Below are 21,586 nucleotides of genomic sequence, written 5' to 3'. Positions count from 1 at the left end.
TCATTTACATGGCTTAGTAGTCTCTGCAATGCTTCAGTAGCTCTCAATTTTTTTGTTTTATGTTGCATGCAGAGCTAACATTTTGCATTTGACATTTTGGTCCTTTCGGGTCAAAGGCGCAGTGCACTCATTCCATGTTGCAATCTGACATCTGTGTGGGTGTGCGAAGACTGTGTGTGCGGAGAGCGTAGGTGTGAGGGGGAGCGTGTGAGCGTGCGTAAGGAGAGACTGCCCCAGGGTCATAGGTCAGACTCGCTGGCAGTGTACAGAAGAGTGGTAACACAGCACATCTTATCTCAGCTGTGTTTGGAATGTCAGCAGAGAGAGAGAGAGCACTGCCAAACCGCCCAGTTTACCTACCTGAAGCGCATGCCAAGACCTACATGTTTACCTACCTGAAGATATGTACCACACAGGCTCACGTGTACACACGCACATACTCATAAACACAATGCACGAGCACACGTTTGCATACACATGCATGTGCTCTTTCACACATGCACAGATACACATGCATGCACGCATATTCACATATAGCTATATGCATACACATACACTTGTATGCACACAAATGCACGCACACAGACCCATATGGTGGGCACACACGCACACACACACACATATGGCACACGCACATACACACGCACGCACACACACACGCATACATATGCCGCACACACATGCACACACACACACATACACACACATCACACATGCACGCACGCTCGCATACACACACACACACACACATGCATACATATGTCACACACACCATGCACACACACACACACACACCAGATGGGCATAAGATTAAGCTGGGTCCTTGGCTCCTTGTGGAGTCCTGATATCAGACTGACTGATGATTCTCAATCAGCATTCTGGAATTTCAAGAATTTGACCCAAACATTTTCTATTTTATTGCAAGAGGTAATATTCCTAATATATATCATTCTGAAATACAGGAGAAGCATTGCCGTGACCATGTGTACATACCGAACGCATATCTCATATTGCAGTGAAAAGTACTAATGTTGATTTACTGCATGCGATAACACATACCACAAAGAACATCAAGAGAGCAATTATCTACCTGTCTGCTACTTACAGGAGATCTCCATGGATGTGTAAAGCTCTTTGCATTCTACATAATTCCCATTGGTGCTCACCTCATACAAACTTGTCCACACAGTCAGTAATAATTGGAGTGTGATTTTGAAATGAACAAACATCTCACCATTTTCAGACTGCCATAGACAACTGGAGGAAGAGCAAAAAGTCAGGCTGAATAACACCATTTTAAACTGGCCTAATCTGTGAGCCATTCTCATTCAGCCTGTTAGCCACCAGAATACGGGTGGCACAGCGGAGACTTCTTCTGAAGCACAATTACCGATTCCAAAATTGAGGAGGAAAATTGTTTTTAGAAAATACTGCATATGGCAGAAATTTAAACACGAAATTGCCTTTTTATTTTTCATCGCTCAAACGGAAAAGCAATCACTGCAGGAATCTCGTGAATGAGCTGAAGTCGTGCCCTTGAAACTTGAAAATTGGTGGCAGATTGGCAGTTGGCAAAATGGCGTATCGTGTTTTACCAAATGGAATGACAGGGTGTGTATGTCTGCGTGGGTGTGCCTTGATATGTGTGTGTATATGTGTATAGGTGTGTGTGTGTGTGTGTGTGTGTGTTTATGCGGATATGTGGATTACCAAGAGGAATAACAGAGTGTGCATGTGTGTGTATGTTTGTATATGTGCGTGTATAAGCAATAATATGTGGATATGTGGATTATCAAGTGAAATGATAGAGTGTGTATGCGTGTATGTGGGTGAGCATGCATGGGTTTGTGTGCACGCACGTGTGTGTTAGTGTGGTTGTGTCTGTGTGTGTGTGTGTGTGTGTGCGCGCGTTGGTGGGGGGGTTGAAATTCCACAATAACATTGAGGGAAACTGATCCTGTCCTCCCCCAGTGATCAGGTACAGAATGAGGGGTCTCTGGGGGAGGGAGGGGGTGAGAGTGAGCAGAGGGAGGGGCCACAGGGAGGGATTGTTCCCAGGAATGCCCCCAGCAGTGTAGCCTCTCACAACCACAATGGAGGAGCTGCTCGTATGGAGCCACAGAGCAAAGCCCACGGATTTACACCCTCAGGACAATGAATCACCATCCAGAAACCACTGCTCAAAGACAGGGAAATACCATTGAGCAATATGTCTGCTTGGAAACAATCTCCTGTCTGCGCCTATTAAGGGAAAGACCTTTCTGCTCAACACTGGGCCTTTAAATAGGTCTCAGTTCTGACCTGTCACCTTATTATTCATCCATCCATTATTTATATCTGCTTATTCCTGGTCAGGGTTGTTTTATTATTATCATTACATTACATTACATTTATTTGGCAGACGCTTTTATCCAAAGCGACGTACAAAAAGTGCATTTCATGGTCATAGACAACTGCTCAAGTATATTTAAGTTTTTGTTTTGTTTGTTTTGGAAGTGCCTGATTTCCAGGGAGCAACCATGTGACTCTGTGAGGGCTGTCTCTGTCCATTTGATTTAGTTTTCAATCTCTGTCCATCTGATTTTGAGTTCTGTCCCTGTCCATAATATTTGGTGTACTGTCCCTGTCCGTGTGATTTAGAGTTCATTCCAATCGCTTATTTCATCCATCCTCATCTCCTTGGTCCTTGCGTGACCCGGATACCGATTGAGGTTCGCCATCTTTGAGGACATTCCAATCCATTAAATGCTCCTTGGAGGAGTGAGGTGCGAGGAAGCCCCGGAACGACACTCCAGAAAGCATGCACGAGTGCAGTCTTTGCAGAAGTCTTCTTCTGAAACTTGTGATGTATAAATGATCCACTTGTGGATCCACCTCAGCACATCAGCCAGGTCTGCAACTGATGTTGCTTCAAACTGCTGCTTGACTGAGCAAGGACGTTCCATTTGCCAAATGCATGTTGACTCGATTCCTCCGTTCTCATAACTCATCCTTGCATCTCTGCCTCCAGTCCTCCAATGAGTGGAGCTGGGGCTCGGGGAAAGAACGCGAGGAAGAGATGCGAGGAGGAGTGAAAATAAGCAACTGGAATGAACCAATGAACGTTAATATTACGTCCCTGTCCTTAAGATTTAGTGTGCTGCCTCTGTCTATGTGATTTAGCATTCTGTCCCTATCGGTAAGATTAAGTGTGCTGTCTCTGTTCATGCGATTTAGAGTTCTGTCTCTCTCCGAGTGATTTAGAGTTATGCACCGATCCGTAAGATCTGGTGTGTTTAAAAATTACTATCTTGCCTCATTCCTCATCAGCTTTGGAGGTCGAAGTATGCTTTGTGTATTATCAGATGGCCTTATTGTTGCCACCTGCTGGTGGGGTCCAGTGACAAATGGCTTCCTTACATTAGTGTGCATCTCTGCAGCAGCGGGATCTGAGATTAAAGGCTATTTGAGTGTGTGAGGCAGAGGGAACAGAGGGGCTTTTGGTGGCAGTTTGTGTGTGCTTGTTTCGAGGGTGGGCTCTAGTTGCTTGCAGATTTGTGGGTTCTCTGTAGTTTTGATGCCATTGACTGAGGCTGAAAGTCTGTCCCACCTCTTTCCAATAGACCTGCTTCTTTTCTTTTTCAAGGGGTGTGCCCAAGGCTGACTCATGCTTCTGTATATATTCTGTGTGTTTCCAAGCAGGGTCACTTATGTAATAATAACAATTATTAATCTGCTTATGATTCTATATACAGGATACGTCATGAGTAGCAAAACAATAACTTTCATGGGCAGAGAACTAGTTTCTTACCTAACACACCACACTACAGATGAGAGAAACATTTGATCTTTTACTATTGCACCAAGGTGCAGCTCAGAGAAACAGGTTTAATGCTTACCTATTGAACTACACTGCAGCTCAGAGAAACAGGTTTAATTCTAACCCACTGCACCACACTGCAGCTGAGAGAAACAGTTTCAATTCTAACCCACTCAACCAGCCAGCAGCTCAGGGAAACAGGTTAAGTTCTAACCCACTCAACCAGCCAGCAACTCAGAGAAACATGTTTAATTCTAACCCACTCCACCAGCCAGTAGCTCAGAAAAAACAGGTTTAATTCTAACCCACTCAACCAGCCAGCAGCTCAGAGAAACAGGTTAAGTTCTAACCCACTCAACCAGCCAGCAGCTCAGAGAAACAGGTTTATTTCTAACCCACTCAACCAGCCAGCAGCTCAGAGAAACAGATTTAATTCTAACCCATTCAACCAGCCTGCAGCTCAAAAAAAAATAAAAGGTTTAATTCTAACCCACTGCACCATACTGCAGCTCAGAGAAACAGGTTTTATCCCTAAGTATTGCATTACAGCTGCAGGTATGTTACAGGGCAGAGACAATAATTAACATTTCCATCACAAAACAAAAGCAAACCTCAAAACGGATAGACAACATCTGCCGTGGCCTAAAAAAGAAGCATTAGTGGGGACCACTGTGATGTGAACCAGGGTTTTCAACAGAATACATTACAGACAAACACTCATATCCAGAGTAACTTACACAAATTTTACATCGCATCCATTTATACAGCAGGATGTATACCGAAGCAACGCAGGTTAAGTACTTCCCTCAAGAGTCCAACAGCAGTGTCCAACCTGGGAAGCAAACCTGTGGCCTTTAGGTTACAAGACCAGTTATTTACCCACTCTGAGCACCCTCACACTGATACACCCACACTGAAAGAGCTCATGCCTCCCTCCCTGAGGCCCAGTAGAGCAGACACTCCCTTGGCTGAAGCTGTGTACCAGCCCAATCCACAGCCGTCTCTCCATCAGCTCAGGAGAATAAGCACCAGCAGCACTTACAAGCCCTGGGGGCTCACACCTTTAATGAACCAACAGGATGATGTCACCTTCCAAGGACCCCATTGGCCCACAACAGTCAAGCAGCTGAGCAATAGTATGATTCCCGATGGGACATCTTCAAAATAATCTCTCTTATTTGAGAATTACAGAAGGGCAAACACGGCAGCGATAACTAGCATCCAAGGGTTCTACACCACCGAGAAGGACAGGACAGTTTTACTCGGAGTCTCCCAGGAAGACAGCAGCAGTTTGGAAACTCCACGACGGCGAACACACAATGCCTGCAAGCCCTTTTAAAAACACCTTTCTGTCATTCCTCCCCATTTCAGCGCGCGGGGAGACGAACCTGCCGTAGCCTTAGACATGACCAAACAGGGCTGCTGAAATATTTCTGTGGAAATGGCCCTGACTCACCGGCCTCCTCAGACTGATTAATGGTTAGCCCGTGCTTCAAGGATGCTATTTCAAAGGTTACGTATTAAAATAAATAAATGGCGGTAAGAGACGATCCCACAGGCTGTGTCACGGGCAGTCCGGGAGAGCCTCGGTAATTACCTGAGGCTGTTTCTGCAGCTGGGGACGTCGCTAAGAAAACAGGCGGCAACATCACCGCTCCTGGAATGTAAACAAGTGCCCACTTAAGTCTTCTCGGCGAGCGTGGAGCAGCCACTGGGGAGGAGCGCGGCACAGCAGAGATAACCAGTAACGCGGCACAGAGACACCGAGGATGAGCAATTACGTCCCTCCCTCAACCCTCGACTCCGCTTGTTTTCTCGCATGTATTTCAGTCCTCCACCCACGACAGGTTGACGGTCTTTTTTGTCAAGCCGTGTGTCGAACACCACCCAAATCATGCGCCTCGATAAAGTAAATACGACTAATTAAACACAGAAAATGGTTGACAATTGAAAATTCAGTCTGGTTATTGAGGACCGAGGACATGTAGTATGGTCCTGGTTAATTAAATACATGGAGCGTTATCTTTTTTTAACTGTACAGGGGATGTTAGTAAAATAGCAAAAAAACAATAGTAGTTTAAAAAAATTTGCGGCTGGGGTATATACAAAAATGATAAATTCTAAAACATTTGGAAAGTGGTGAATGTTAAGTACTGTTAAATTGAAGATTCAAGGTTGTAAACTCTGCAACTCACATCTTTCTGCATCAACAGAGTTCATTACAACAGATAAGTAAGTATTGTTCAACCTTTGAAGTAAAGAAATATTTCTTTAGTTGTTTCTCAGAATTCACCCAGTGACATTGCAGTGCCCTTTTCTTAAGCCAATAATTAGTCATTGGCCAGCACATATCTGTACTTTCTGTTGAAACCTGGAATCAAGATTAGTGGGAGTTTGCCATGGTAGGTCTGTCCATTTGCATGGGATCAAAATTCCTGACATCCTTAAGACATTTGTAAGCTGACTGACAGAAATAGGGATTATTTTTGAGGTGATAAGGGTTGTGAAGTTCTCTGTAACTGAATGATTTGACAAATTGGTGGTTCATTGTTTTATCTGTGCTGTGTGACCAAGCCAGTCTATTCATTTGCCATCTGCAACTGAGGAGTAATTTGTGGCAGTAAGGCACAGCATATTAACAAGGATTATCAATCAGTTGTGATAGATATTTCTTGATCTATTACAGTAAATGTAAAACACAATTGTCAGACTCATCTGTTGATTGGAACTGTTCTGCCATTTATTACATACAGTACTTTTTTAAAAATGTGTGAAATTAGGGATTATCCACTTTCTTGGCAGAATACAAGCACTTAAAAACATCAGTGAAATCTTGAATGATACCCAGCTTCTGCTCAGGTCAGTCTTTTCCCCTGCTAACAGATGATTCCTCCTCAGTGATCTCATCACTGGGATTCAACTTTTTTGACATTAACTGATGTTTGTTTGTTTTGAATTTTCAGTATATGGCAAAATACAGTTAGTTTTGCACTTATTTACTCAATGACATTTTTCGCATTGTGTACATGTTGCGTTCCATCCATGTTCAATTGAATTCCTTTTGATTTTCTTATATCAGGTTAACTAATTGTTCTTTTAAATGTCACAACTAGACACTTAACTGTACAATCAGTGAATTAACTGTGCCGTCTGAGTGCCAACAGGGCCCCATGCAGGTGGCGCACATTATAGAGGATTCAGGGACATGTTCTACCGTCTGTTACAACGGGATAGAAAGAGAGCGGTGTGGCTAAGATATTTCCCTTTTTTCAAAATGACTTACAAATCTTTTCCTCTCTCTCTCTTACAGGCAGGTTCGGTCTGTCCCCATGGAAACCACACAAACCTAAAAGCCAACCATAAAAGTTGGGGGGTGATGAGGGAAAGCTGGGAGGTAATTCATAGGGGACCCTCCCTGGGGTCACGCAGAGGTGCGGGCAGGACCCTGTTAGTTATGGCCTGTGACAAATATTTCTCAGTGGTCCTGTCTGGTGTGGCGGGAACTGGCCAATGACCGTATGAATCAGAAATGGCCAGATTACTACAAGGCCAGTGGAGAGTGTGTGTGTGTGAGAGAGAGAGAGAGAGAGAGAGAGAGGAGGTAAAGAGCAAGAGAGAGAACAACATAGGATCATAGACCACAGTCCCTACACACTAGGCCTCTAATGGAAAGGTTTCACACTTCAGCAATAAAAACAAATCGCCGATCTCCCAGCAGTCCGGCCTTCTCAGGGAGTTAAAACCCAGGCCCTCGCTCTTCCGCTTAAGCCTGGTCAATGCCTATAGGAGACCCTCAGCCTCTTCCTCCCTCCTTCTCCCTGTCTCTCTCTCTCTGTCAGTAGGGCTAAGGCCTGGATTTCTGACTTTCATTAAGGGTTTGCAGTCGGAGCTGGTATTTAAGCCTTTCTCAGCTTCCCGAAGCCAATAAAAAAGGCAGCGATTGGCCGCCAGCTTCCACGTGCGGCCGAGCGGTTCAGGGTGTGTCCCCCCCCCCCTCCCCCCTCCCTGTGTTCGCGGTCAGGGCTCAGCGTGCGCAAATGCAGACCAGATGGGGTTCTGTTCAGAGCGGAGAGGAAAAGAGCAGGCCAGGGGACAAGCTCCCCCATTGCACCAGGGTTTTTGGGGGGCAGCAGTAGGTGCGCCTAACGTTCACGATGCCCCCCCCCTCCCCCATCCCCCACAAACCCACCACTTGCCACACCCCAAAACAATTAGGGCCACGGAAGCGACACCATGCACCCCGAGAGCGAAGCCTCCAAATGAGGTCGATAAACCCAAAGTCATCTGAGAAATTTAACAGGAAACACGCCGGCCACATTGTACACAGATATAAAACAGGGGGCCAAAGGCCACCGGGGGGGAAGCCTTTTTAATAAGCCAAGCTGCAGTGAGACGGAGAAGACCCAGCCCTGGAACAGAGTCAAGGACACTAATTAGTTTGAGATGAGCATTTTCTCAAAGCTGTCATTACTGACCAGAGGAGATGGGCAGATGAAGAGTGTAATTATATGGAATTTAGATTCGGCTTTAGCCCTGTGAGGGAATGTAATTAATAGCTACGCTAACCGTTCCCATAGGGGTTTTGCGTGTGAAGCAAACAAAACAAGCATTCTTTCATCTCGCCGTTTATAAGAAGCTCGAGGGGGGTTGGGGGTTGGGGGTTTGGGGGGGGGGGGGGGGTTGCTGCTTTGATGAAGATTTGTGCATGTGCGCTTCACTGTCGTCCTCTCGTCGAGTCACCGCCAGACCCCGTTTCGGAGCAATTCGTCAACCAGTAAAAACATTTAATCGCGCCATTTCACGCAGAACGCAAAGGAAGTATGGCGAGCGTTTGCCCTCGACGAATATTCTGCTGCGACCTGGCCAAGGCTTTTATGGGACAATTAAGACGTTATCTTTACTGCGTACAATAACGCTGATGGCTTACCGCCGCGCGCGCCGTGATTGGGCCCACATTCGGAATGTGGGTTGCCCCTAAACGGATCTTTTTTTTTTTCCCCCGGTAGGGCGTGCCACTTCCTGTTTTGGGCTAACATCTGTAAGCCATAGAGTTCAATTTGTTTGAAGGAGATGTTAGTCATGCTGTCCATATGTTGTGCGGAGAGGCATGCCAGCACTATTTTTGGTCACATCCTAACATGAATTTTACATTTTCAACTCAAGCGCTTCCAGATCAACGCATTAGCCCAGGAGCATGCAGAGGTAATTCTGAAATTAAAAACCAAATTGAAATAAAATACAGATTCTGAATTCAATCAAAAGCAGAGGAAACGGGTTGAGCACATCTACCGTGTGAATAAATACATATAATCAAATTCAGCTTGAGCTCCGTAAGCAACACATTAATTTTCAGATCTACCCCTGAAATGTTGTTGAAGGTTCCGTGAAAATGTTTCAGAAAGGCCATAGGAGTCCTTCGTGCAGACACAGAAAAACAGCAACTTTAAAGACTTTGTTTGCAAGCACATGCATGCACGCCGATGTAGCAATCATCATTCCAACACTCTGCAGCTTGCGCAAATCAAATAAACTTCTGTTTGGAGACAAAATCTTTTTGAAACAGTTTCTATATTGGTGTAAAGCATATGTCAACTTCTGGAATAAATAAATGACAACTGAGATTCATTCCACCTTTGGCAGGGGGTGAATAGGCAATAATCTGGTAAGCAGCGTTACACTGTCGAGCTTTCGCTCTGTGCTCACGGCAAGTCGGAGAAATGCCACCTAATTATCTGAGCGCTACCGCAGGGCTCTGAGCATATTACAACACAACACCATTAGGACAAAGGACAAAAAAAGAACAGTGGACATATGAGGTTGTACGGCAGAATAAATGCAAACAGCAGCTATACATGTTAGGTCTAATAAATAATACTCTACTTTGACTTCTAACTCCTAGTCACAACAGCAGTTTATTACCATGTCTGCTTTTAAAAGGCAGGAAGGACAGTCCTCCCTCCATTTTAATTTTTGCTTCATTCAGACAGAAAGAAATCAGATAGAGAAGGGCCGCAGCTGTGAAAGCTCTGTGACAATGACTGAGGCCCCCTCCCCCCTAGTCCATGAAGGGGGAATCGCGAATGGCTCGAGAGTCAGCTGCCCTATTGACCGCGCCACACGTCCAGCCACCACGTCTGCTGCAGTCTCTCACCGTTCAATGTTTGAGATAAATATGAAGATGGGCAACGTTTGCTGGAATGTAGCAACTTTCACATGCCTGTTCAAGAGAGCAGCAATTTTCAACAATCAAACTGTTAAAGAGATAAACACTTATGAGTGAGATTATGCAACTATGCAAAATGCTAAGATTAACCTGGACCTATGACAGCAAGTTTTCCGTGTTCTCCTAAATTATGGACAAGAAGATAATAGAGTGTCTCTCATGAGCGAGCACACTCCTTATGACTGCACAGCTTGTTCAGCTCTTTCTGACTGTAAATATCCAGTATAATGAATCAGTAAATTAAATTATAGGTTACCTTGTGGCTGCAGGGCTTCGTGCGAGAAGAATTAATAAATTAAGATCTCTAAAGTATATACTGGATTCTCTTGAAAAAGTCACACACGTGTGTACGCACACACAAACACACACAGACACACACACGGACATGCTAGAATGTATTAGCTATTTTCCTGAGTGTTCAGTATGAGTGATCTCTCACATACTGTAGCTTCTCGGTAAAGGAAATTCACATTCATGTTGATTCCAAGAACTTGTTCCACACCTCTCCACCATAATGCTCCAGCATGAAGGAGCCTCTCCCAAAATCACTTCCCTTATTCTCCTAAAAAAATGACGTTGTGAATTTTAAACCGATGGACTAGTGTTTGATAACACTGTTTGGAATGTGACTGGAGGATCTGGCCATTTGACAAAACAGAAGCTGCTGAATGCCTATAAGGTAAAGCATGATAAATTATAAAAAGCATCCCCCTCTGCCATTTTCTAATCTAAAATCCCAAATCTTCTGTTTAAAAGAAACAGACATCTATACTTCAGACACGGAGATTATGTATATACCCTATATTTTCTCAAGGTTACACATAAATAGATATCAACTATTTACTAAAACAGTGGTTATATTAGAAATAAATACAAAATATGATTCTGAGAAATATACTTCATGTGCAGGTCAGTACCATTTAAAAATGTACATCAGACATACATTTAAATGAATAACTTTGTTTAAAATATTTATTTTCCCAACTTTATCGTAGACAAATAGATTTATTTATATTTATATATATATATATACTTTATTCAAAATATCTATTTTTTCTTCAATATAAATAAAGTCTTTATTGGGAAATAGTTTTCCGTATGAGTCTGTGAGTATGTTGGTGAGTTTGTGGTTCATCGGCAGCCACAGCCCTCCACCACCATGTCCTGGTAGTTTTTGAGGATCACCTTCTCGTACTCGTCCAGGTAGAGCAGCGATATGGGGCTGAGCTCGGTGGGGACGCAGCAGGCCCTGGGGATGTTGGTGTTGACCGAGTTGACCAGAGTCTGCACGATGGCGTGATTGGTGGAGTTGAGGTGGTCGGCCAGCGGGAACGGGCACTCCCCGTGGCAGTAGAAGGCGTGGTACCCGGGCGGGGCCACGATCCAGTCATTCCAGCCCACGTCGCTGAAGTCCACGTACAGCGAGTGCCGCCGGCAGTTGGCCCTCTGCTTCTTCCGCTGCTTGGCGCGCGCCTGCCGCTTCTCCCGCCGGTGGAGGAGGGCGTGGCCCTTCCCGTCGTGACTGAAAGTCACCAGCAGAGGCCGCACCTGAGGCCAGGTGTCCTCCTCCTGGTGCAGCGACCTGCTGACCCGCACATGGTGCCTGCCGTCCTGCCCCTCCTCGTCTAGGTGCAGCACCTCCACTGCCAAGCCGTGATTGCCCTGCCCCCGGGCGATCCACCGGGACACGGCCGGGCTTACGTCGAAGCTCTCCCAATCACTTTGCCACTGCTGCACCAGCCGCGTGTCCAGCAGCCGCGTGATTGGCTCCTTGAAGGAGGAGGAGGAGGAGGAGGAAGAAGCAGGCTTAAAGATCTCATAGACGTTTATGCGGTGGAGGCCGGTGCTGCTATTGGTGGCAGCAGTGTCCGTCGGACTCGTCACCCCGTCACGGAAGATCCGGAGCTCGGCGGAGGTGACGAGCTCCTCACCAGGGATGGATGTGACGTTGAAATGAAAATGCTGTGTTGTTTTTCCCCTCAGACTTGAGAGGACCTCCATGGACTCTGATGGAAAAAGGAGGATATACGGTTACTAGAGCTAGGGCACTATGTTACAGCTTAGACGCACACTCACACACACACACACTATATGACCAAAAGTATCTGGACACCCCTTGGTCTGAGACTGTTTTTCATGGTTTGGGCTCGGCCCCTTCGTTCCAGTGAAGACAAATCTTAATGCAATGACATTCTAGACGGTTCTGTGCTTCCAACTTTATGACAATAGGTCATAGTTTCAGCATGACAATAGCCCTGGGCACACAGTGGGGTCCATATAGAAATGGTTTTGTTGAGTTTGGTGTGGATGAACTTGACTGGCCTGCACAAAGCCCTGACCTCAACCCCATTCAACACCATTGGGATCAATTGGAAAGCCAACAGTGAGCCAGGCCTAATCGCCCAATCAGTGCCCGACCTCACTAATGCTCTTCTGGCTGAATGGAAGCAAATCCCTGCAGGAATGCTCCAAGATCTAGTATAAAGTCTTCCCAAAAGAGTGGAGATTGTTATAGCAGCAAAGGGTGGACCAACTCATAATATAATTTTGGGTGAGATGTTGAATGTCAGGTGTCCACATACTTTTGGTCATGTAGTGTACATTTACTGCCCAATATCACCATATCAACACATACTGTATACGACTACATAAACTGACACAACATGATATATGGACCCATATCTCCACACACGTTAGTCAGTGGGTGTGTAACTTGAAGCTTGCAGGTGCACAGCTGTTGTATCCTTGCACAAGGTACTTCACCTGAATCAGTCTAGCAAATTTCCAGCAATATACACACATTTATGACCCTTAAGTGGCCTAATAAGGATGTTTGCCAAGCAAATAAACAATGAATAACACAGTAATTATCTCACAAAGAAGAAGATAACGGCATCACGGTGTGACCACCCCCTGGAACCAAGTTGCTGCTGGAAGTGGCGTTCAACTGACATCCTGACTCTCCCCTGACACTCATCATACATAGTAGAGGGCTCCCTGGTGGCCAGGCTAAATTCCCAATCAGGCTCTCTTGACCTGCCACCTAATCATCCCCCAGTTTAATTTGCTAAAAAAAGCATGATGAGCATTCTAGGGCAAAATGGCTGCTGTCCATCACCCAGGTGGGTACTACACACTGGTGGTGGTTGAGGTGAGTTTTCCCCTTATTGCTGAAAAGTGCTTTGAATGTGATAAAATAACTATATACATGCAAGGAATTATTATTCTTATTATTAAGTTGCAGTAGTGTCAGGCAACCAATTTAACCATGTCAGCGACAGCCTGCTAGGCCAATATCTTAACCGAGTCTGTGATAACCTGGTAGACCAAGATCGCACTGTGTCAGCAATAGCCTGCCATGCCAAGATCTAAACTTCTCAGTAACAGCCTCTGACCAAGATCTTAGCTGTGTAAGTGACAACCTCTCAGTCAAAGATTTTAGCTGTGTCAGCCATAGCCTGCCAGGCCAAGATATGTCTGTATTTGCACATCCCTGACTTCTGCTCCTGTCTTAAGCTGTCATGGGATGTCTATGAACGTTCAGTGGACATTGAGAGGATAACTGTTGTTAATTCAGCTCAGGGGACACACCGTATTTTTCCAGCAATAGAGGCTGGAGCTGTCCCGTCATTCTCTTCTCAAAATCACAAATGTGGTTTCCGCGCCGATTTTGATCATGACTATGAAGGGCCATGGTTCAGTCATAATTACCACTTTTCCTAAATTGCATATCATCGAGTGGATGATTCATAAAGCAAAAATTCAATGGGAAGAGTCACACCAAGCGAACACAATTAAATTGTTTAGATCACATTGTTGAATGACATCACAGCTGATCCTTCTTTAAATTCTCAAAGGACATACATGCCGGTGACATTTGGAACATAAATATTTGGCATTAGCAACTGTTCAGTCAAGCAAATGAAGCCAGTTTAATTAAAGACATTGCTGCCCTGCTCTATGACTCAGATGAAAAACTTCTCAGAACATTAAATTTAACATTTACACAGTGGACTAACACCTTCCACTCAATTTATCTACATCTTTCCCGCGCTTCTAAAAATAATTCTGGTTCAGTTCATCTTTGTTGTCAGTAATTAGCCAATTACATACATAAATTCAGTAAAAAAATAACAAACACAAAAATACTGAGTGAAATCATGCGAAATACCAAGAAATGCACAGGTGTAACACTGAAACCAACATCTTTGGGGAAACCAAGCTGTTAAAGAGATATCATTATGATCAAAACCATGACAAACAAATGCTCAGCCTTAACTGATTTCAAAATTCAACTGCATACTTTTACTATAATATTTTACTTCAGGAAAGACCTTGAAAGGTCTTACAGTATGTCCTCTTCTTTTCTGAGCTGAACAGGCTGTACTGCTCGTCTGGTAATACCAGGCCTCTGAATCTGAAACAGCGTGCACCTCTCACTCTTTTCACCGACATGGGCTATACAAAGGAATTGTTCTTAGAACATGCTCAAGCTTGCTTTGACTCGTAAAAGGCAGATTGCATATGAGTTTATCAGTACGCTGGTGTATCGTATTATAGCCAACAAGAGATCATATCTAATTAAGTCATGTAGTTTGGTAAGTTATTGGCAAAGTGTTCTGTAGTTGATTTTATGTCGTACAGCGCGCATTTCCATAAAGACATGAAGCTGGTATAAGTTACTTATTGTGAGACTATGTTCTGTTCTATACACTGACAATGTAAAGATAAAAACACATGTTTGCCTTTCAGATAAAACAAATTATTGACAGTCTAACGTGTCAAATGATTTGAGCTGATTAAATTCAGTGAATTGTTCTTCAGTTTCTTTTTATTCTTAACATTAAAATTCAATTTGAGATATGACACTGGATTCAGATCTGAGAGTAGTTTCTTCAGACAAACAAAAATGTCATAATATCCAAAAAACTTTTCCCCAAGTGATTTAATTGCCCTATTTACGTTGCTACAAATTCTTTTCTAAAGCACGCATCTGCTGCATGAATCACCAAATGCAATATCCTAGGGCCTTAACGTTAACACACTGCTGCTATTTTCAGATTGCAGGTAATTGCAGGGGGTTGTTACCTTGAACAGCAAGGCGCTCCACCAACCATCGCAGTCAATTCTTCAACATAAAGGCAAAATGATTATAAAACAGTTGGCTAGGAGCCAAATCTGCCTTTCCGTTCCAGGCCCAGTCAAAAGTGTACTTGTAGCAATTCAAACGGAAAGCCGTATTATCCTGTAGCAGTAGGGCTCAAAGTCTGTTATCCACATTTTTTTTTTAATTAAAAAGCGAAAAATGTTACATCCCCAGCTTCAACGCACACGCAAACACGCGGTCTGACACAGAGACACGCGGGCACAAACACACTAGTTTATGTTGTTAAATAATTTCAAAGTTTAAGACCGAGTTTAGCTTGTAGCCTACAGGTGATGTCACTCATGTAAAGAGGTAGGTCAAATATTTCTCGCAGGTACGGGGACAACTTCCTGATTTCTGTGGCAGTATAAAAGGAGTACAATGCGTCTGGATATATTGTATCGACGATCACGTAGGCAATCACAATTTCCGCATTATAGACTATCTGTCAACTCGTAACAGAGTCCATGCATTTTGGGAATACGCGGGCGTGTGTGCGTGTCACTGTAGCCTACTTACATCGTTCGAACTATTCGAACCCAGAGCATTTACCAACAGCGAAGCTTACTCAGAGGACTATTGGTTCAGTTAGTATCTTACCTTCATGGTGGAAACTCCTAATTGTGTTTGCCCTGCTAGCGGAGCGCTCGGACTGTTTTCCGACTGGAGTTCTGGTTCGGCTGGGGTTATGGTCCCCGTTCTCAGCGTGCATGTGGTACAGATCCACCATATACTGGGGTACCACGGCAGCCTTGCTCGGGGTCGGTCTCCGCTTCAGTCCGAACATGTTGAGCAGGCGAAGCTCAAAATCGTTGAGTATATCGTCCGACAGCGGTGGGCTTTGTCGCCCCGATTCGCTGTATCTCCGTCTGCCAACCTCGGGGATAAGTCCGATCGAACCTTCCAGTAGCACCTGACCGAGTAGCAGGACCATAAGTGTACGGACGCCGGAGACCATGGTCAATCTGTGCTGGAGAGAGGAGAGCTGTGCGTCAGTATGCAGCACCGCTGTTACATTCGGCACCGCTTAAGTGTAGGATGTTTACCGCAAGTTATGGCCATGAATGCTGTAACATATTCTGTAATTTCCTTTCCAGCGGAAGGATTTAATGCAAGAGGGTCAAATTGGATACGCTGCACTTTGAAGTAGCCTAAAGAACAAATCGAGAGGTTCGGGAAATACATTACCTCTGCTTACGATAACTACACCGATAGAACAGTCCAACAGAAATGTTTGAATTGAGAATGTAAGTAATAAAAATTGAGAGTTGAACGAAAAGGACAACTTTAACGACGCCAAAGACATTACATAAAAGGAGAATAGAAAACACTAACACTCAGATGTGTGGTGGAAGTACATAAATATATGTACTCCAAGCCTTATGAACACAACTACATAAAACAAACTACTGCGCAAAACACAATAATTATTTGTCAGCATAAATACTAGGATAGCTGCACGTATAGCTTCGTAAGATTTTTGAAAGGTAAGGCACTGTCAGGACAAAGATTAGATCACATAACTATGGGGAGGAAAACAGGTGTTAAATGTAATGCTCTCTCTCCACAGGCAATGCAAACATCAACAGTAAGAAGAAAAACGGCTACCTTTGGAGAAAGGGTCGATCGACTAAGAAGCACTCTCTGACGTGTCCATCGAAACTTTCAACATGGAAAAGGGAAATAGCCTTTTATATCCTTTTTCTTTTGTATCCAAAAATGCGCTCCTTAAGGAAATCACCCTATTGGGCTGTGTCAGGATACTATGGGATCATTTTCAGCGACTTCTTCAGATGCCCTTTGCAGCCTTGCTCGTAGGTGACTCCTGAACAAGGGCCAGGTATTAGGATAAAGTCCAGGCGGACCAAACTCTCTCCGTTAGTCTGCAATCTGTAGATGTCGGCGCGTTTAGCTTGTTTCCATTACGGACTCATGTCCTTGGAACAGCGAATGTGTTATGCGTTTGCTGTTACCTAGCTATAAGGAAGCGCTTTCCTCGATAGTAGTTCCTGCTTTGCCGTCCAGCGCCTTCCACATTAGTTAGAGTCGTTCCACGCAGCATTTCTGCAGAAAAAAGAAAGTGTCCACAATTCTCTCCGTGCTCATATTCTCAGTTGTAGACTTAGCTGTAAATATCACTCGAGTTTGCCCAGAGGGGAATTATGTATGAAGCTGTCTGCGTTTAAATCGACTACTTTCGAAATGTATCAAAACCCGACATTTCGAATGCTGACAATTACTCGTCTCTCTAAATTCTACACCTTCAGCTTACTGGTGCGTCTTCAGAACTGTCCACCAAGGTTCAGTGCGATCGATCTGGTACGAGCCTCATCTTTTTTCTAATGCGTTTTGTTGGCCCATGACGTCACAGACGCAAAACGTCAATCGTTGAAGCGAAGGCACCTCCTGTACTCTGGCCTTCCCTACCACTGCACGTGAGGTAAAAGAACGACAGCATTGCACGCGAATTTTTGACATTTAACTTGTTGCTTCTTTTACGGTGACCGGGAACAATGTAACCGATCAAATACATAAGAGATAACACTATTTGCTTGGGTCTGCATTAATACAGTGATACGTGCATCAACACATTTAAATAGTCAAAGAAACTAATCAACGCTTTTCTGTTCAAACCATGGCCGCCCACTTCGCATTATTATACATATGTCTATTTAAATTATTACAGCTGATCTATTAACTTTCTTTTTAGAAAGATTATTTTGCTTAAAAACTTTGGAGTTACACGGTCGGGCTAAACGTCGAAACTTGCCAATAAAAGTCTGTGAAGACAATGTGGGTTTGCCTGTTTTGGTGCTAGAATTTGGGTTCAGCAGAAAATATAGAAAATTAGATGCAGTGCGCCAACATGCGGAGGAATTATGGAACTGGCGTGTTCTTCTGAAAGGCACGGAGTATTGTTTACCATTATTAACGGTCTTTTGCTGAAAGTAAAGTAAAACACGAATCTTTCCACGAACCAGATAACTAGAGAATAATATACTACAAATATCTCTAGCCAGTTTGCCAACTTGGGCACATTTAGCCTACTATCTGGAGTGTATTTAGCAGTAAGTAAAATTTACCTACAACTAATTTTGACCCATGATCATTTGTCTGGCTGGCTGGCAGATCTCAAACTGAAAACTCTTCTGTAACTTAAGTGCCTTCAAGAATTAAAAACCTCAAGTTCCTTCAGTCTTCTCCATACTTCTTCAAAGAGCTTCAAAAGCCTGATGTGGTCTGATAAATGCATTCTAGAAAATGAAATGCATTGCATATACTGTACAAAAATGTTCACGTTTATCCTTTTTGCAGCCTGTTGCACAAGTGTTTTAAATTCTGTGAGCGTTCAGTACCTCTTATAACCTGAAGTGTTTATGCCAACCCTGTACAAGTTTGCACTTGGCAAATAAAATATTGCATTGAACTTTTCTGCCAAAAAAAACAGAATGATCCAGCTTCATGAATAAATTCATTTCGTAAAATATGTAATACTTATTGATCTACTGACAGTGGAACAGTCCTCCTATTGAAATGTTCAGCAGGGAGAGCCAGTCCTGCTGCATATCCTATTCATGAGAGCATGCTTCCCCCATTTTTAAACACAGCTGCTGAAGCAGACATCATTGCCTGGTTTCTTTTCCATGCAAGCAATGAACTTTAACGACTAAACATTCTTGCAGAAACTTAAAATTAAAGAGCAGCAAGCTGCAACTGTCAGGGTGAACCTACCGTGAGCATCAGGAACAGAAAGCCAAAAGCACCAACGCATGGACTCAATCTTCTACAAACAGTTCTTTTAAAAATATTTTTAAAAACTAACCGTTAACCCGTCCTCTAACATACATAGAATTTGGACACCAAGTCAGGGTTATAAAACTTACATTTACAGTTAGATGCAAAGTAAAATAAAGATGAAATTACATTTTAAAAGACAAAGTTTATTTCTTTATAACACAACAGTAGAGATAAAAATGGACATTCATTCAATGTTCTTCATCTACAGCCACACTCATCCACAATCATGTCCTCGTAGTGGCGCAGGACCACATTGTCATTGTTGTCGTAGTACAGCATTGAGATGGGGGAGAGTTTTATGGGTACGCAGCAGGGCTGGGGGGTCCCCACAGAGTCCAAAGAGTGGACGAGGGTCTGTAGGATGGCATGGTTGGTCCCGTTCAGGCTCTCGCTCAGGGGGAAGGGGCACTCCCCGTGGCAGTAATTGGCCATGTACCCCTGGGGAGCGATGATCCAGTCCTGCCAGCCCACGTCCTTGAAGTCGATGTAGAGCCGACGGGGTTTGCACACGTTGCTGGGCGTCACGGGGAGGTAGAGCGCGCTCCTCCGCCGCCTGGACCTGCACTGCAGGGGATTGAGGGACACCACCACCAGCGAGGCACGAAAGTCCGGGAGGGAGGCGTGGAACTCTGGGAACGCCGCGCCGACGTGATGCGGGGACACAACGTTCTGGGCGAGGCGGGTGGCAGCCGCGGCGGTAGCGTCTGGGCGCAGCGCTAGCACCAGGCCGTAGTTCCGGCCGGGTTTCCTCCACGCCTTCACCACGTCGGTCAGGCTCAGCGCGATGGACCCCGGGGTCAGCCGGATCGACTGGGACAGCAGGAGCTTCCGGGTCATTTCTGGGGAGATGCCCTTCAGAGTGGCCTTCAGAACCTTCCAGAGGGACATGCTGTAGACCTCCTGTTCCCTGGCACGAGGTGACAGGGGGTGGAAGTCCTGCTGGAGTCTTATTTCCAACTGGGCAAATGTCAGCTGTTCAGCCGTCTCCAGTGCAGATACGTTGAAGAAGAGAAGCTTCTCTACACAGCCTGGACAGAGATCACTGGACACAGAGAGTATCCTCCCTGTTAAAACAAGACATTTGGATCAGCCAGAAATCCTAAACGTGAATGTAACCTAAGACAGTAATTTTTAACAAACTTGCATGTTGAGACATGACATGATAAAAGGAACAGCATAGGTTTTGTGCATGAAACCTCATGTCAGTTCTACATTTAGCATCTGATTTGAGAGGTGTGATTTTCTAATCCTCAACCTCCACAAAGATAACGCGAACCGGTTATCATAAACAACGACAACCTGGAGGCTTATGCAATACCTGCAGAGTGCCACAACAATACTTTTTCCAACAGGGTGGTGGAGCCAGCGGAAAAGCCCACCTTGATCTTGAACAAATCGCACAATATTTCCTCGAACTCCAAACTCAGACACAGTGCAGGGGTCATTATCCTGAGCAGAGAACTCTGGCATTTTGGTCCCCTTGAAGATTTTCCAGAGCAAGGAAGGCACCGGGAACTGGGCTGCCGGTTTGGGTCGACTTGTCAGACCCAGCGAACTTAAAAACAAACGTTCCTGCAGATTTTCCTTATGGCATAAACATGCCATGCAAAGGCTTAAGAGAAGAGTAAAACGTATGACTTCAGAATTTAAAACTGCCATAATTCTCCCACCCTCTGAAAATCCTTGCTAAAACAATACTGGCCTGAGTATAGTGGTCTGAGTTTCTACCACAGCTGATATTCATCACTTAAAAAGAGGTATACACATCTTGCTGGTGATTGATTATCACATGTCTCCTAGCTGGATTGGGATTTCTCCTTCAATTTGCTAACTGACAATCAATTTTGACAATAAAGTTTTTTTTTTTTTTTTTTTAATGGGGTGGAGTCAGATCAGGGCCCTGTCCAAATGCTCTGAAATAGCACCCTCCTTCACCTCCCTCAAAATAGTTTGTGAATTCACTAATTATAAAGTGACTACTGATTGACTAGGTATGGCTTCTGCCATATTGCTTTCACCTGTCCATGCTCTATAGATCAGGTGAAAAAAGGAAATCTGCTAATTGTGTTGAGTGAATGTAGCATTGAAGGGAAGCAGAGTAAAGCAGAAAAAAAACTAGGTAGTTGTCACACGTTCTGAGTTTAGGATTGCGTGGTGACTTTTCTTCTTCATCAACCAGTCAATCAATCAGGTCTACATAATATGCCCCCCTTTATTGACAAAGCTAAATTAACAGCTCATTGGTGATGGAAATTGATATTTCAGCTGGAACTAAAACCAGCCTACGCAGGGGTCCCCAGACAACACTACATGCTGCATCAGGGGTCTTCAGCTCTGGCAACGGAGAGCTGTAAAATCAGCAACTATTTCAGATACAAGAAACCAGAGTCTAACAGTCTTAGTGTAATTAACTGCTGTAGTTAACTGCATTAATTGATAAATTAAGGACTGAGTTACAATGAGACCTGCGGCTCCAGTGGTTGTCCAGGACTCGGGTTGCACACCCCCTATGCTACGTACTGAACAGCAGCTAATCAAATAATGTGCTACTATGAGCTTGCTAAATATGAGCTTGAGGCACAAAGAGGGATAACAGAACAGAGGAATGACAAGCAACAGG

General features: G+C 44.3%; 2 protein-coding genes across 3 annotated transcripts; both read right to left on the bottom strand.

The window, feature by feature from the left end:
• Positions 1-9,357: 9,357 nt before the first annotated feature.
• Positions 9,358-17,585, bottom strand: bmp2a (bone morphogenetic protein 2a). Of its 2 annotated transcripts, none has more exons than XM_035390078.1 (3): positions 16,777-17,585; positions 15,769-16,138; positions 9,358-12,028 (listed from the first exon to the last, which is right to left on the bottom strand). In XM_035390078.1, the coding sequence occupies exons 2-3, from the start codon at positions 16,124-16,126 to the stop codon at positions 11,154-11,156; spliced, it is 1,233 nt and encodes a 410-aa protein (XP_035245969.1). In that variant the 5' UTR covers positions 16,127-16,138; positions 16,777-17,585; the 3' UTR covers positions 9,358-11,153. The 2 variants fall into 2 exon arrangements, with proteins under 2 accessions (XP_035245969.1, XP_035245977.1); XM_035390086.1 differs by having other exon boundaries at positions 15,769-16,133.
• Positions 17,586-19,088: 1,503 nt separating this feature from the next.
• Positions 19,089-20,571, bottom strand: gdf3 (growth differentiation factor 3). The gene is made up of 2 exons (XM_035383957.1): positions 20,346-20,571; positions 19,089-20,030 (listed from the first exon to the last, which is right to left on the bottom strand). Exons 1-2 carry the CDS (start codon positions 20,569-20,571, stop codon positions 19,165-19,167), a joined length of 1,092 nt encoding a protein of 363 aa, XP_035239848.1. The 3' UTR covers positions 19,089-19,164.
• Between the last annotated feature and the right edge of the window lie 1,015 nt (positions 20,572-21,586).

This window comes from Anguilla anguilla, chromosome 1 (genome assembly GCF_013347855.1).
Source record: "Anguilla anguilla isolate fAngAng1 chromosome 1, fAngAng1.pri, whole genome shotgun sequence".
Taxonomy (NCBI): Eukaryota; Metazoa; Chordata; class Actinopteri; order Anguilliformes; family Anguillidae; genus Anguilla; species Anguilla anguilla.
Note: the sequence above shows the minus strand (reverse complement) of the source record. Positions and strands in the feature narration are given on the sequence as shown.

Bases quoted from the DNA above. Each gene is read 5' to 3' on its own strand.
- bmp2a (XM_035390078.1), bottom strand. From the start codon at position 16,126: ATGGTCTCCGGCGTCCGTACACTTATGGTCCTGCTACTCGGTCAGGTG. The intron at 12,029-15,768 runs GTAAGATACTAA...TTTTTCCATCAG, and splicing joins TAGGAGTTTCCACCATGAAG to AGTCCATGGAGGTCCTCTCA.
- gdf3 (XM_035383957.1), bottom strand. From the start codon at position 20,571: ATGGCATGTTTATGCCATAAGGAAAATCTGCAGGAACGTTTGTTTTTA. The intron at 20,031-20,345 runs GTGGGCTTTTCC...TTGTTTTAACAG, and splicing joins GCGATTTGTTCAAGATCAAG to GGAGGATACTCTCTGTGTCC.